This window comes from Hyperoodon ampullatus, assembly GCF_949752795.1.
Source record: "Hyperoodon ampullatus genome assembly, chromosome: 13".
NCBI lineage: Eukaryota > Metazoa > Chordata > Mammalia > Artiodactyla > Ziphiidae > Hyperoodon > Hyperoodon ampullatus.
In genome coordinates, this window is record NC_136926.1 from 51,913,153 (window position 1) to 51,930,026 (window position 16,874).

Here is a 16,874-nt window from a genome sequence, read left to right on the forward strand (position 1 = left end):
AGTTCTGGCTCAGAGTCTCTCTTGAGTTTGCAGCCAGATGATGGACTCAGGGGCTCTTCAGTCACAAGTCCGGTGTCTGGGCTGGGAAGTTGCAAATAACTGGAGCTCCTCAGGCATCTCTCTTTATATCTCTGTGGTCTCTATATCAGGACTCTCTAGCATGGTGGCTTCTGGGTAGCTAGACTTCTTATGTGGCTGCTCAGGGCTCCAAAGAGTGAGGGCCAGGGCCGGAGGATGTCATATCACTTTTTTAAACCATCGCTTTCCTTGTATTGTACTCCTTAGAAGGGAGTCACCAAGCCTGGCCCACATTCAAGGGCAGGGGAATTAGACACCATTGTTTCCTGGGAAAAGTGTCAAAGAATTTGTGAACTTTTAAAAAAGAAATCTAGGGACTTCCCTGGTGGTCCAGTGGTTAAGATTCCATGCAGCAGGTTCGGGTTTGATCCCTGGTCAGGGAACTAAGGTCCCACATGCCACGCGGTACAGCCAAAAAAAAAAAGTTAATAAAGAATAAATCTATATACAGTGAAATTCACTTTTTTTTTTGGTGTTCAATCCTTTGAGTTTTAACATATGTTTAGGCTTTTAAAAAATTGACTTATTATAATAGTTTCAGGAGTACAATATTGTGATTAGATATTTTTGTAGATTATGTACCATTACATGCCTAGATTCTTGTAGCTACCACAGGATACAGAACAATTCCAGCAACCTGAAGAATTCTCTAGAGTTTCCCCTTTGTAGTTAGTCATCCCCTCACCCCAATCCCTGGCAACCACGAATGTGTTCTCTCTCCTTATAGCTTTGCTTTTTCCCAGAATGCCATCCATATAAATAGAATCATTTAGTATGTAACCTTTAGAGACTTGCTTCTTTCACTCTGCGTAATGCCCCTGAGATCCATCTAAGGGTGCATCCATGGTTCATTCCTTTTTAATGTGGAGTGGTATTCCATTGAATGGATGTACCATTTTGTTTATCCATTCACTTGTTGAAGGGCATTTGTGTTGTTTCCAGTTTTCAGTGCTTACATATAAAGCGGCTATAGACATTTGATCTGGAGGCTTATCTCTTTGCTACTACGCCATACCACCTTTCCTGCTCTACACATTTGTGTAGAGATTTTATGGAACATAAGTTTTCATTTTGCTAGAATAAATTCCTAGAAGTGGGAAGGCTTTTTGGCAGAGGATTACCTGCCCCTCTCTTTAGCAGGACTGTCAGGAGGTTTTTACTTATTGGGCAAATTACCCTTTGTCAGAAGAATTTGTTATTTGAGTCTTTGGACTTCAGAGTATAATTACTTTTGAAAACACTGCCCACAGAAAGGACCATTCATTTAAAAGTCATTGTTTGTAGTTATTTGACTGTTCTTTATTGTCGAGCCTTCAAGGCTCTGTTGTGGAGGAATCCCGGTGTCCCCCCTCAGCCTCATCGCCCTGATGTCACCCAGCACTTGCTCCATACTCTCATCTGGCAGCTTTAAAAGGGATGATGACCCCATGCAGCACAAATCACCAGAACTTCTACCAGTTGGCAAAATACCATAAATAAACGAAGAGCAGCCTTGGGGAACGTTAGCATATGAAAACTGCACTTGGATGGTGGAGCATAGAGATGAAGTAAGCAGAAATCGAGGGGCGTAGAGGGCTGAGGATGTGGTTCTCTTCCTCTGCCAAGTCAGAGACCAGATCTGAAGTGAGGGAGGCGGCAGGAACAATGGGAGGGGTGACATATTTAAGTTCTGAGGCTATAATTTAAAAAGTCCAGTTCCTGAATAACTTTGACCTCTTTACCAAGGGAAAGCTCCATGTCCAGAAGGTTGCCAAGGCCTCAAGGTAGCCCTCAGTGGAGGACCCCATCCTTCATCTGGGCTTCCTATGCATCCCATTTGTGCTTGGCTGGATGAAACTCCCTGCCTAAGGGCCTGCCTGAAATACACACACAGAGCCCCCTTTTCAGCTCCCTTTCCATTCTGCAAGGTTAGCTGGGAATACCTACTTTCCTGAAGGTATTAGAGTATGTAAATTAGGTCAAGGACCTAAAGAGGGGAGTTCTGTGCAATTCTCCAAGTACCTTTAGAAATTGAAGATGTCACCATGTGCATCCTTTGAGAAAAGGAAGTTCAATATGAAATCGTGCCTGACCTGCGCAGGATTCCTTCACTCACCCTGCGCGGACGTGAGTTGTCCTTTGTCGGGTTCTCTGTGGTGCACTTGGAAATCAAAGAAGAATAAAGCATGGGCCATGTTGCCAAGAACGCATAGGCCATGATGGTGACAAGCTGGCCTGATATCCTAACCAAAGGTATCACTTTATTCCTATGGAAAATGCGTTCAGAGCTCCAAACAGCCAAGCCATAGTGGACTTGTGAAGGCCACCCTGGTGTAAGTTGGGGACTGTGCTTATGCAGGCAATTGTGATTGGCCTTTATTTAGGTGAGTTTCATTTGCCCTTTGGTTGTGCCAGGATGTTTGGGACAGTGCCTCTTAGCTGCATCCTTGAGAAGTCAGCACCCCCCCATCCTTCCCGGGCTGTTCCTGGTCTCTGCCCACTTCCTTGGATACTCAAGAGCTTTGTATTCCAGATTCTGCCTCTCATGACCCAAGTCTTTCCCCTCTAACGCATCTTCCTAACCCCGAGCCTCTTGGTTCCCTCATTCACCCAGTGTGCAGAAACTTTCACCAGGTTCCCTTACAGATGAAAGTGGGGGGCTTCTTTGGAGGGGATGTAGGGCTTAAGGTGGACCTGGGGGCCTCTGGCACATCCCGAGATTCTGAACTTTGCTTGTAACAGTAGAGTTTGTGAACAGCTTTTCGGTTAGATGCCCAGCCTCATGGCAGCAGTGCGGAGGTGGGGCACTGAGACGAAACCCCCAAACCTGCGGGTGCTCACACGTACACCTCATTAGTTCCTGCCCTGCACCTGCTGGTGGGGAGGCCCCCCCTGCTCTGTGCTGTCCCTGTGAACACCAGCAGTGCTCAGCCAGGCAAAGTCCCTGTCACTTCTGTCATCACCGTGATTTTTGGAAGCATGATGTTGGTGTCCTGATTTGGTGTGTGTGTCCCCTGTCTTCTCCTTGGTGAGCTGCCCCCAGCGGCTGTGACCTGCCAGGCCAGGAAGTGGTAGCTCCCTGCCTGCCGTGGCTGTACATGCCGGATGCTGGTGAGACAGGAGTGAGATGAGAGCTAATCCTCTGGGCCGAGGAGCGGGAAGGGAGGGGAGGTTCTTTGTGTCTCAGGCTCTGGGGTCTGTAAGCTTCTTTTCTCCCCTAACCCTTTCTTGGAAAGCCGTTGCCTTCATTTCACCAAAGCCCCTAGGCCTGCCCGGTCCCTGAAGCGGAACATGCCAGCTCCATTAAATCAATGTACCCAATTCTGCGAAGTCTAAACAGTTTAAATTTCATTATTCTGGGCAGTGTTCTTCTGATGACTAGAGTTCGCCAAAGCAGGGGGAATCGGCGAGGGTCGAGGAGAGGTTTTGCCCACCGCATACCCCGGACCCTGCTCTGTTTCTGTCTTCTCGAGCGGGTGGGAGAAGATTGGGCTCTGCCACATTTAAGTTGTTCTCGGGCAAAAATGGGATTGCTCTAATTCTACTGCCAGGGTCATTGGGGCTAAAAATCCATCTGAGGGCTTCCCTGGTGGCGCAGTGGTTGAGAGTCCGCCTGCCGATGCAGGGGACACGGGTTCGTGCTCCGGTCCGGGAAGATCCCACATGCCGCGGAGCGGCTGGGCCCGTGAGCCATGGCCGTTGAGCCTGCGCATCCGGAGCCTGTGCTCCGCAATGGGAGAGGCCACAACAGTGAGAGGCCCACATACCTCAAAAAAAAAAAAAAAAAAAAAAATCCATCTGATGCGGGAGAGGCTCAGCTCTTTGACCTTATGGAACTGTCTGTGCATATTCCACAGTGTACTTTGGTCACATGGGTCAGTCATTGTTGATGGAAGGGCCTTAGGTGTCATTCGTGTTTTAATAATTTCCAATCACCTTCCAATCAGTGGATTGAGGGCTGAACCCTGACGGCAAACTGCACTGCCCGCCTGCGCCCTGCCTGCTGCAGCACCAGCCTTTTTAGGGCGCGGGCTTCACGCACAGTTTTAGGCAAGGCTCCTGCTTCTCCTTCTGGGATCGATGCTACCTGGCGGCTTGCTGAGGAGCCCTGTGATGTCGTCACAGCGCAGTGCGCGTGAACCCCGGTCATCACCATGGTGCTCATTTATCCCTTCACTCACCACATTTTTCTTGAACAAAAAATGTGCCAGGCTCTGTTTTAAACACTGGAGAAACAACAGTGGACAAAACAGGCGTGAATCCTAACCTTCTTGGAGTTTCTATTCTAGTGGGAGAGATGCAGGGAGAGAGAATAAAAAAAGCAAAATAGCAAGTTAACCAGGTGTTAGAAGGTAATTGGCGCAGGTCTGTAAAATAAGAAACGTGGGCCTCACCCCAGCGTTCCTCCCTGCCAGCTCTTCTCTAGGTTTCCTTACGTGTTTTCTGCATCGCTTCCCAAGGAGATCCAGCAGGCTTTCTTACCCACAGGTATTCTGCCTAAAAACACAGAAGCGTTTCCAGAAGTGTCATTGTTCCTTTTGGTGACACTGGGGGTGTGGTTCTCCAGGTGTCCAGCGGGGAGTGGTGAGACTCTGTCATCTCTGCAGGATGAGGCTAGAACCCACCCCTGCTATTGTGGGTTTCGCTGAGCCCGGTGCTCCCACGTGTGGACTGTGGGAAAGCCTTCAGGTAAACAGGAATGGGCACTCCCCTCTCTGGGGGTGTGTGGGGTGGCTGGAGAGGCCCGAGAGGATGGAGGGACCAGGTCTTCTCAGCTCAACCTCCACAGCTGCTGGATGATGAGGCTGAAGAGTCATTTGTCTTTTCTCTCCTGGCTCAGGGCTTTCTGAGAATGGAACTACTGCTGATCTTCATCAATAAGTATTGCACTTCTGGAATCTATAGAACCGTTGCTTTCCCCTCAGTTTAAATCAAACAGTTATGGCCAGTCCCTGGGCCAGGCGCAAGGAGTGAGAAGGTGAGGAGTAGCCAGCACCTCTTCGGGGAACAGCTGGGAGCCCAGGAAGTGAGTGAATTTGTGTGGTTGGTAACCAGGACCCAGTATGTGTGTGTCTCCTCCACTTCTTTCTTGCTGAGGAACCGGGTGCTAGGCCGTTGAGGTTGGGGGGAGGGGCAGGGCCTTCCAAGAGGGTGGCAGAAACTGGGGCAGAGGGTGCCAGGGCCTTGAGGTCAGGTATGAAAAGGGATGGTGGAGCTGGGTGGCTCCACCCTTGAAAGTGAAAGAGCAGTGGGTGACCGGAAACTGCCCACCTTCCAGCACAGTCCCAGGGTGTACTGGGCCAGGAGAATGGTCAAGGGGACACACTGCTTCCTCTTGAGAGGGTGACGGGAAGGGGGACATCCTTGGGGAATCTCCAGGAGGGCAGATCCTGGGTCTGTTTTCTTCACTGCTGAATCCCAGGTTGGCCCCCTTGCAGCTGGGTGGGGGATGGATGCAGGGGCAAGACGGGAGCAGAAGCAGCAGAGGAAGCTGAGGCGTCCCTGGAGCCTGCGGAGCTGAAAGGAAGGGCAAGTTTCACGAGGCAGCTGGCAGGTTTGGTGTTGGGCACGTAGGGTTGGAACTGCGGGGTCCAGCCGGCCACCCCCTTCCTTAAATTTTTTTTTTATTTTTGTAATTTCCCCAGTTTATTTGAAAACAATCTTTTCTGACATATATTCATATGAATTTTAGATCAGTTATCTCCAAGTGCACAGAAATTACCTATATTTGCCTATAATCTAAGCACTGATAAAAGAATACTTAACATATCAATATTTACGCATTCCAACATAAAATGACTTTTTCCCACTTATTATTTTTTTCCCACTTAAGCTGATCTATATTTGACATTCAGGTTACTCACATGCATGTAAAAGCAGACGTGGTCCCCACACTGACCCTAAGGTAAACCAGCACACAAGTGTCCTTCTTCCCAGACATAATCACATTTCCAGAGGCAAAGTGGTTCAAACAGGAACACATAAGCTGACTTCCTTATGAAATCAACTAGACAGACACAAACTAAGGAGTGAAGGTGCTGAAGATTAGTCACACAAACCTTCCTCCTTCCTGTCCTGTAAATGCGTAAGTGTGCACTGTGCGTGTGTATGAACACTTCTCGCCAACGTCACTGGACACCAGGCCCTGGCATCAGGAGGTAGTGCAGGGCAGGGGCCCTGTCCGCACAGAGGGAAGAGGTCGTGCAGATTCTTGGAAGTGCCAATGGGCTCCGATGCTGACGAGCCTTACAGTGATGTTTTGCTTCGTTATGTTCTATTTTGCTGCTCTACTACTTTGTTTGTTCCACTATTTTTGTAACTGGGGCAAAGCGGGAGGTTCAACTAGTCTAAGAACACTAACCCCATAAACTGTCTGAATCAAAATTTTTTATTTATTCGTCCACCAAACGCAACAACTGATTTTCATCTACAATTATTTTTTAAGGTAAGAAACAGTGAGTCGACTGAAAAAAGGGCTGCGGCCTTGGCTAGGGAATGGTGACACTGTGACACCTGACTGAGAATGCAGGCCTGTGGGAACAAGCCTGGGCCGCAGCAGGACTGGACCCGGGTCAGCGAACCTTCTCCAGGAAGGCTCTGCAGCACCGCACACACTGCTGGTAGACGGTCTCAAAGTCAGCGTCATTACCATAATAAGGGTCTTCAATGATGAATTGTTTCTGTGGATCGTAGCTCCCAAGTAGTTCAATTTTCGCTCTGCAGTTTTTAACTTGATTACTTTTCCTATTCAAATCTCTCAGGTTGCTTTCATCCATACATAGCATATAATCAAAAGTGGCAAAGTCTTCTTTGGTAACCTGCCGGGCAACGTGATTCATGGGGATACCATGCCTCTTCATGCAAGCCTGCCCCCGATAATCAGGAGGGTTTCCTAGTTCATACGTGGACGTTGCTGCACTGTCTATCCTCCAAATATCTGAAATGTTTTGATCAGTTACAAGTTTCCTGAAAACTGCTTCTGCGATGGGTGATCGACAGATGTTACCCAGACACACGAACGGCACTGACTTGGTCACCTGTTCGGCCATCTTCCCGCACTCATAGAGCCGGCCACCCCCTTTTGTTACGGCTCATCACCAACACCTGGAGGCCTCTGTGCTGCCTCCAGTGACCTGGCAGGGTCCCCTCTGTCCAGTCTTGTCCCTTTCCATTTTCCGTCTCATGTTTTATGCTTCGGTAGCCCGACTGCCTTAGTTCCTCGCCTTCCTCGCTGCTTCATGCTTGCCTGCCCTTGCTTTGCGTTCCCTCGGCGTCCCGCCCCCTTCCCCTTCTCCTGGCTGGGTCATCCTCATCTTCTTAAACACACGGCTCTGGCACAAACTCTCATTCATTCCATGAACACTTATTGCTGCCTGTTAAGTGTCAGATGTGGCTGCTGGGTGCTGCCACCTGCCACCACCCCCCGCCCTCGAGGCCACGTGGGTGCCCCTTGTGAGTGCGCCTTTGGCCTTCTGTTTAGTCCAGTATAATGGTTTAAAGCACAGGCCTTGTATCCCACAGACATGCTTCCCGTCTCTCTGAGCTTCAATTTGTGCATCTACAAAATGGGAACAATAATACCTTCTTTTGAGGGTGGTTGCAAGCCTTAAATGGAATTGCACCTGGAAAGCATTAGCACAGCGCTTGGCCCGCTCAGAGAAAGGGAGGTGTTCTGAGGCTGCTTGTCTTTCTTGTATCATCACAGGGTTGGGATTCCCTGACTGGGTCCCTTCCCCTGTGGGAGTCAGACTGATGTAGTCCGGGGTGACCTCAAGAAGGAGGTAGGATTTAGCCAAGTCTGGAGAGCAGAGGTGGCTTTAGGTGCATGGGAAAGGGGATAGTGGGTTAGAGGCTTGGAGAGCGGGGAGTGTGAGATGAGTAGAGGCCAGTTTATGAAGGGCTTGGGATGCCAGGCCCAAGTTTTGGCCTTTGTAACCAGGATTTGGTCCATCCATAGTGAGTCCTCATGATCAGCAGATCTGGGGTCAAGTTCCGAGGCTTTCAAGCAAATTGAAAAATGAAGCCAATGTATTGTGTCAGATATGGACTAAATATCCAGGGAGGTATTAGATAGTTCATATCTGCCAATTACTTATAATCTAGAAAAACAGTTAAACTGGCAATTAGGATCTTGTGTGATATTGTGATGATTGAGGGGTGAACGTATTTGGGGAGAAGTACTTTTAGCACCCTCAGAATACTCCACTGAGAGGACCTGGGGCTGGGGTGGAGGGCAGAAGGGGACCATCCAGGTGCCTCAGTGCTGGGAACCTGGATGCAGGTCCTCTGTTATGGGGATCAAAGGCTTCACTTTGCCTGGTCACAATGAAACTCTGGGGGTGCTAGAAGGGGTGGGTAGAGGCATTCTGATATACCTGGGCTGTGACCCCCAAGCCAGCAAGGGCTGCATTTTATGAGTAATAAAACATGCTAGTTGATGTCTCTCATTATCTGCAATCTTGCCTCACAGACAATCCCATCCAGTGCAGTTTTTTAAAGTGTCTTCTTTACCATAGTGTTATGTGGAAGAATTTGCTGGTGCGCCCCATTGCAGGACTTTGTGTTCTAAATTTTCCTTACCATCTGCTTTGCCTACTCCTGCCAATTCCCCATCTTTTGTGGCCTGGGTGAATGGTGCCCAGAGAGAACTGTGTTGAGCTGAGTTGAGAGAAGAAAGATGGTTTGGTTAGAACAGTTTTGCTTCGGATCCTGTGGCCAAAAGCCAAAATAATTTGATGTTCTTAATTTGATATTCATGGCTCACCACAACCTGAATTCAGCCTGTCTTTGTCCTACTATTCCCTGACACACTGATCAGAAGCTGTTTCTTGCCCCTTTGCAGGCTGCCTCTTTCAATAACTATATTACTCCATAAGCGGAGGTCCCTGGCAGTAAATAGAGGGAAGATCATTTTGGGACTTTGTGTCCTAGTGTATTTTCCAAACTGTATACATTAGTGAAGGTAGGTTTGGGGATGCAGGAAATAACTTGGTTTCAGGCAGCTGCACCTGCCTCCTGAGTTGTTCTCTGACTGAGCCACACTCTACACCCCATACCAGTGATCAGCTACCCCAAAACCTTCCTATCTTTCAGGGTCTGGCTCTAACAGATGCTGTGGCCTCCATGGAGTCTGCTCTGTTGAGTCTGGCCAGAAGTAACCATCCTCCTGCTTGCCCTCCCAGTCTCCACCTTTTTCAGGTTTTCCTTACCTTTTAGATTATGATAATGTTTTTGAATTTCTTCTGCCTCGGGAGAGGAGGGATGCTCATTGGATAGGATCCTGCTCTCAATCATCTTTGTATCCCCCAAAGTGATTGCCACTGCCTCCTCCAACACTTTCTCAGCCATTTATTTTCTCTCCTTCAGGTTTATGGTATTAATTTTTTAATTTTTTTGGATGAGATTTCCATCCTGGTTCTAGGCTTCTGGTGTGTATTTTAAAAAGTGACTGGGGCTTCCCTGGTGGCGCAGTGGTTGAGAGTCCGCCTGCCGATGCAGGGGACGCAGGTTCGTGCCCCGGTCTGGGAGGATCCCACGTGCCGTGGAGCGGCTGGGCCCGTGAGCCATGGCCGCTGGGCCTGCGCGTCCGGAGCCTGTCTCCGCAACGGGAGAGGCCACAACAGTGAGAGGCCCACATACCGCAGAAAAAAAAAAAAAAAAAAAAAAAGTGACTGAAGATGAAATCTGTAAAAATCAGTGCCATTTCAAATTTAATTCCTCATATGTTACTGGCTGGTCTCTAAGGTCCTCTATCCAAAAAAAAAAAAAAAAAAAGTTGATTCTTAAGCAGCACAGGCTGAGAATTTGAAAGGCTGAGTAGAACTACAAATAGTCTTATGGTGCTGAGGAGATAAAAATGACAGGTAAGGGCTTACAAAGATGGAGAGATCCTGGAAATACTTCATGCTTATAAATACCCTCTTGCTTCATTTAGGAGCCCTGAAAGACTGTATTCTATAAGAACTGGCTTACTAAAAACAGGTCAAATTTATAAAGACTGAAACCCAATCTCAAATTAGCTGACCAGAATAGACCAAGTTTATGAAGAAGGAAACAAAGCCTTGAATCAACTCAACCCGATTGGATTAAGATAATCTGTTCCTGATCTAGTTGCCTGCCACAAACTAAAGAAAATCAGAAAATCATGTAACAACATCTAGATCCTTTGTAGTTTTAAATATATATATAAAACATCCATCATTCAGTTAAAGAAATGCCAGGCATATGAAGCGGCAGGATCAAGAGATGAAAAAGACACTCAAAACAGGCCCACAGGTGATACAGATACTGTAATTATCTGATAGACTTTAATATCAGTGATTAATAGGTTCAAGAACGGAAATGACAAGATGGAGAGTTTTACCAGAGAACTACACTCTATTTATGTATATATATAAAATCAAATAGAAATTCTAGAACTGAAATAGAATCAGTGATATTAAGTGTAAGTAGGTGGATTTAACAGTGACTTAGATACAGCTGAAGAGAGATTTAGTGATCTAGAAGGTAGGTGAGTAGAAATATCCTGCCTAACAGGGAGAGAAAAAAAGATGAAAACTAAAGAAAATAGTCACCAAAGATATATGATACATAATGGAAAGGTCTAATACACCTGCCATTGGAATCCCAGAAAAATAATGGAAGAAGCAATATTCCAAGAGATTCAGAGAATTTTCCAAAACCACTGAAATACACCAAGCCACAGACTAAAGAAGTACTATAAACACCAAGCAGGATAAAGAAAAACAGAGATATGTCAGTAATACTTCTGAAAACCAAAGACAAAAAGGAAATTTAAAAGCAGCCTGAGAAAAAAGACATATTACCTTCAAGGAAAGAACAGGAGGACTAACAACTGACTCCTCAACTGAAATGATGAAATCCAGAAGACAATGAAATATATCTTTAAACTGTTGAAGAAAAATAATGCCAAAGTAGAATTTTATATCTAGATTTTCCTCAGAGGTAAAGATGAAATAAAATCATTTCCAGACAAGTAAAGACTGAATTTATTGTCATCAGACACACCCCAAAAATACTAACAGGAGTTCCTCAGAAAGAGGCGTATGCTCACAGATAGAAGCATGGAAACGTAGAAGGGAATGAAGATCAATGGATAAGATAAGTATATGAGTAAATCTAAATGAACTACTGATTCTACAAATGTCTCATGGGATTAAAGTACATGTAAAATTGAAATATACAACAAGGAACAGTACAAAAGAATAAGAGGGGTAAATAAGATTGAAGCCCTTTTATTTTCTGGAGAATGGAAAAGTGCTAGTCAATTGTAAGTCAAGGATGTTGTTTATGTGATAACCCTTAAAATAGTAGTGAAAGAATATATAATTAACAACCTAATAAAGAAGGGAATATTTTAAAATACATGATTAATCCAGATGAAGGTGAAAATTGAGATAATTGAGAGAAAAAGGAACATTGAACATGTAGGACAAATAGAAAACAAATAGAATGTAGATTTAAATCCAAATCTATCAGTAACTACATTAAATGAAAATGAGCTAAATATTCCAATTAAAACTCTGAAATTGGGCTTCCCTGGTGGTGCAGTGGTTGGGAGTCCGCCTGCCGATGCAGGGGACACAGGTTCGTGCCCCGGTCTGGGAAGATCCCACATGCCGCCGAGCGGCTAGGCCCGTGAGCCATGGTCGCTGAGCCTGCGTGTCCGGAGCCTGTGCTCCGCAACGAGAGAGGCCACAAGTGAGAGGCCCGTGTACCGCAAAAAAAAAACAACAAAACTCTGAAATTGTGAAATTTAATTTAAAAAATGCCTGCAAAATCCAATTAAATGCTGCTTACAAATATTTCCTAAATATAGGAACACAGGGAGACTGATAGTAAATGAATGCAAAAAAGATATACCAAGGACTTCCCTGGTGACACAGTGGTTAAGAATCCACCTGCCAATGTAGGGGACATGGGTTCGAGCCCTGGTCTGGGAAGATCCCACATGTCACAGAGCAACTGAGTCCATGCACCACAACTGCTGAGCCTGTGCTGTAGAGCCCGTGAGCCACAACTACTGAGCCTGTACTCTGCAACAAGAGAAGCCACCGCAATGAGAAGCCTGTGCACCACAATGAAGAGTAGCCCCCGCTCACCGCAACTAGAGAAAGCTTGTGCACAGTGACGAAGACCCAACACAGCCAAAAATAAATAAATAAAAATAAATAAGTAATAACTTAAAAAAAAGATATACCAAGAAAATAAGGTGATATTGCAAATGAGACAAAGTAGACCTTAAGACAGAAAACACTGCTAGATACAAAGAGGGATAATTCATCAGGGAGACACCAGAAACCCTAAATTTATTTGCATCAAACAGAATATATAAAACAAATTTTGACAATTGTAAGGAGAGAGAAACAAATTTATAATGAAAGTGGGTTTTTAGCATACTTTTTTAGTAACTGATAGCAGAAGTGGACAGAAAATCTGTATGGCTACAGAAGATTTGAATACTAATAACCATATCCTAACTGACATATACAGACCACTACACCCAACAGTTGTGGAATACACATTCTTTACAAGTTCACATGGCACATTTACCAAAATTTAGCATATTCGGGTCTTAAAGAAATTGAATCTGTAAATAAAACCCTTCCTATAAAGAAATCTCAGGCTCACATGTCTTTACTAGTGAATTTACCAAATATTTAGGGAAGAAATAGCACCAATCTTATACCAAGTCCTCTAGAGAATGGAAGAAGAGTTGAACATTCTGCAGCTCATTTTATGAGCCTAGCATAACCTTGAACACCAAACCTGACAAGGACATTACAAGAAAGGAAAACTGCCAGGTCAGTCTCTTTCATAAGTGAAGATATAAATCTAAACAAAATATTGGCAAAATAAGTTCAACAATGTATTCAAGGGATAGGACAGAGCACCAAGGTGGATTCATTCCAGGAATGAAAGTTTGGTTTAATATGAAAAAGTCAGTGTTATCCAATATACTGACAGGCTGAAAGAGGAAAATCGTATGTTCACAATACAGAAAAAACATTTGCTAAAGTGTGTACCCATTTGTGATAAAATAAAAACAATCTTAGAAAACTTGGATCTCAGTGAACTGCAGATATTCTTTTAAAAAATAGAGCAAATATCATATTTCATTGTAAAGTTTTGAAAGCCCTGAAATTGAGACAAGGAGGTCAGCTATAATCACTTCTTTTCAACATGTCGCAGGAAGTCCTGGCAGGTACAACAAGGCAAGGAAAAGAAAAAGTCTAAGGATTTGAAAGAAAGAATGACATTGTCATTTGTAGGCATCATGATTAAATACAGAGATTATTCAAAATGATCTCTAGTTAAACAATTAGAATTAACAAATGAATTTAGCAAAGTCACTGGATACGAAGTCAGTATGCAAGAATCAAACTTTATTCTGTATCACAGTGACAAAAGTTAGAAAATAAAAATGACAGGAGTCAAATCATCAGATATCTAGGAATACATTTGACCAAAGATATTCAAGACCTCTACTTAGATATGGTGGATATTTTAAAAAACTGAATTAAATGGAGAGATATAAAATGTTCATAAATTGGAACCCTCAATATTGTAAAGATGTCATTTGTCCCACGTTGATGTAGGTAATCCCAGTTAAAAATCCCAGGAGATTTTTTTTGGTAGAAATTGACAAATGTGTTCTAAAATGTGTATGGAAATACAAAAGGCCCAAAATGGCCAAGATAGTCTTGAAAAGAGCCAAGGTGGAGCCCTTAACAATACCAGAGATCAAGACTTCTTTTAAAGTTACAGTAAGTAAAACATTGTGGTATTGGTTCAGGGGTAGATAACTAGAGTGTTGGAACAGCATAGAGTCCAGAAACATAGCCACACACTCATTGGTGATGACAGAGATAATGCTGCAGTGTAGTGGGAAGAGTTTGTTCTTTGAGTAAACAGTGCTAGGTCAGTTGGATATCCACATGGAAGCAAATGAATGTTGACCCTTACCTTGCACTGTATTCAAAATTCCATTCCAGTTGAATCACAGATCTAATGGTGAAAGGTATAACAATAAAGCCCTTAGAAAATAACAAAGAAAAATATATTCACAACTTTGGGTAGGCAAAGATTTCTAGACAAGATAAAAGGGCACCAGCCATAAAGGAATAAATGTGATAATTTGGAGTACATTAAAGTTAAGACCTTGTTCATCAAAAGACATCAATACACGTGAAAGGGCAAGTCACAAAATGGGAGGAGGTAATTTTGTGCTCTTTATCTGTGTATATGTATGTATTCAACAAAGGACTCACATTCAAAATTTATAAAGAGCTTCTACTTCCACTAAATAAATAAGAAAAGACACAATCTAGTAGAAAAATGGGCAGAAGGCTTAAACAGGCACTTCAAGGTGATATCCAAATGGCCCATAGACTTTGTTCATCAGGGAAATGCAAATTAAAACCAAGTTGCTACTGCACACCTACCAAAATGGTTAAAATTTAAAAGCATGATAATACTAATAGTTGGCAAAGATGTGGATTCAAAGGAACACTCACATACTCACTCTTCAATACTCTATTATAGTTACAAAGCTGAATATCTGCATGCTCCATGACCCAGCAATTTCACTCCTAAATAGAGGCCCAACAGATATGTATGCCTATATGTCCCAAAAGATATACAATATATACACATGCATATGTATATATATGTATGTGTGTATATGTCTATATCTATCTATCTAGATAGCTAGCTGGCTAGCTAGCCAGCTAGCTATATATCTGAATGTCCACAGTAGCAATCTCTGTGGTAGCAAAACAGAACTGAAATAATGCAAAGTTTATCAACAGTGGAATGGATGATTATATTCATACAATAGAATACTAAACAGCACAGAAGATGTACTGTTATATCCATGTAACAACGTGGTTGGATCTCACAGACATATAGTTGAGTGAGAGAAGTAAAAGAAGACACAGGAGATTACCTACTGTAATTTATATCCAGTTCAAGTACAGGGAAACTAGTTCATGATTTTATAAGTTAAGAAAGCAGTTACCTTTGGTGATAAGGAGGTTTCAGTGGCTGGTTGGGCTCCTGGGGTACCAGTAATGTTCTATTTTTTTTATCCGAGTGTTGGTTACATGGGTGTGTTCACTGTGAAAATTCATTGATTTGTATCCTTTTCTATATGTGATACTTAAATAATAATTTTTAAAAACTTGCTTAAAAGAGGATGGAAGAGGCTGGTATAGAATGTCTTGGCTTCTGCCATTTGAGGACTGGCTATCTGGAAAAGAGGGAGGTGATGATAAAGTTCCAGACTTCTGCTCATACCTGAGCATAGTGAGTGCTTCAGCATCGTGGTCCCTGTGGAGCCCGAGGACCAGGAAGTAGTGAAGTATCCATTTCTGTGGCCCTTTGTCTTCCTTGGAGACACTAGGGCTCCGTCGTCTCCGCTTTATCTATAATAGATGATGCTGGCAGTGTGTGGAGTGCAGTGTGCAGGAGGCAGGAAACCAGAGATGCCAGTTCCGCTCTTCTTCCCCTCCTCTCTCCCCACTCCCGCCCCCTCCTCTTCTCTTACTCTGCTGCAGAGAGTCAGGATTCTTGCTAGGGAGCCCACACCCACAGATGAAAAAGACAGAAGGACATTTATTTTGAAAAAGGACAGATGTAAATTAGTATTTTGTAGATGAGACACAAATGCTAAGGCTTCAGAATGTGGTGGAACTTCGACCCAGTGGGCGGTAGAGAGGACCGCTTTGAGAAGGCAAGAATTCCGTTTTCAGAAGCTGAATGAAAAGATGTTAAACATTTTATTCAGGGAATGTTATGGGCTGAATGTTTTTGTCCCCCTCCCCCAATTCAGGACGAGGACCCTCACCAAGAACTGAATCTCCTAGATCATTAATCTTGGACTTCCTAGCCTCTGTGAGAAGTGAATTTCTGTTGCTTAAGTCATGTAGCCTACAGTGTTTTGTTATAGCAGCCCGAGTTGACTAAGACAGGGAAATAAAACTTAATTTGGTTTATCGGCTCTGATTCCTGCAGTCTGGGGCAGTTGCCTCTTCCCTGTGGATATTTATCTGCGGAGTAGTGTTGTCTGGGACCACGTGGCAGCCCAGCCGTGTCCATCTTTTGTGAGCATGGCGGTCACGTTGAAATAAAAAAACGCCTTTTGTAAACACTAAGGTTTCCAGCCTGTCCCCATCTTGGTATTGAGAAAAGTCAAGGAAAGAAATGAGAAACACTTGAGTTTCTGGGAACGGAAAGATTCAAATATGCATGCCAGTACCGTAATTAGGTTGACCTCCAAATCAGGGTTTCCCTTTAAATTTTGCTTGTTTTCAGTCTAACCAAATAAACTAAAACATCTTATTTACTCCTAAAAAAAGTGATCATAAAAGAATTTGCTCTCAGTCTTAATTAGTGCTGCTTCTCATATATCAAGTGGGAGTTGAAACTTCTTTTCTCTGATTTAACAGACAGTGTGTTTCAATGGTGTAGAATTTTCTCCACAGATTTCACACTAATAATTGTAGTTTAAATTGCTCTACTTCTTGAGAAAATAATACTGAGCTTATTTGGTTTGTAAAAAAGTCAAAAGAACGTCAGTGGTTTAGGACACAGACTTAGCAGGAGCAGGTGCCTAGCTGAGTTGCCTTCACCACACCCCATCGTTTCTCTGTGCTGAGTCTGGCATTTCAATCCAGTGATTCAAGAGTCTGCAACGTCTAGTTATCTGGACCCTCCAAAAATAGGCACAAAATCTGTTGCTTTGTGTGGTATCTCTGCAAAGAAGTGTGTCACGAGGTTTCTTTGAATTGGGAGAT

At 44.0% G+C, this 16,874-nt stretch overlaps 2 protein-coding genes across 8 annotated transcripts in view; one reads left to right on the plus strand and one right to left on the minus strand.

The window, feature by feature from the left end:
* Nucleotides 1-16,874, plus strand: part of FHOD3 (formin homology 2 domain containing 3) — a gene marked incomplete at its 5' end in the record, with an annotated part of 495,578 nt that overhangs the window by 16,480 nt on the left and 462,224 nt on the right. The window lies entirely within an intron of this gene.
* On the minus strand, nucleotides 6,432-7,106 carry LOC307061826 (low molecular weight phosphotyrosine protein phosphatase-like; the record flags this gene model as incomplete). Its single annotated transcript, XM_079717143.1, has 1 exon — nucleotides 6,432-7,106. The coding sequence occupies one exon, from the start codon at nucleotides 7,104-7,106 to the stop codon at nucleotides 6,630-6,632; it is 477 nt and encodes a 158-aa protein (XP_079573269.1). The 3' UTR covers nucleotides 6,432-6,629.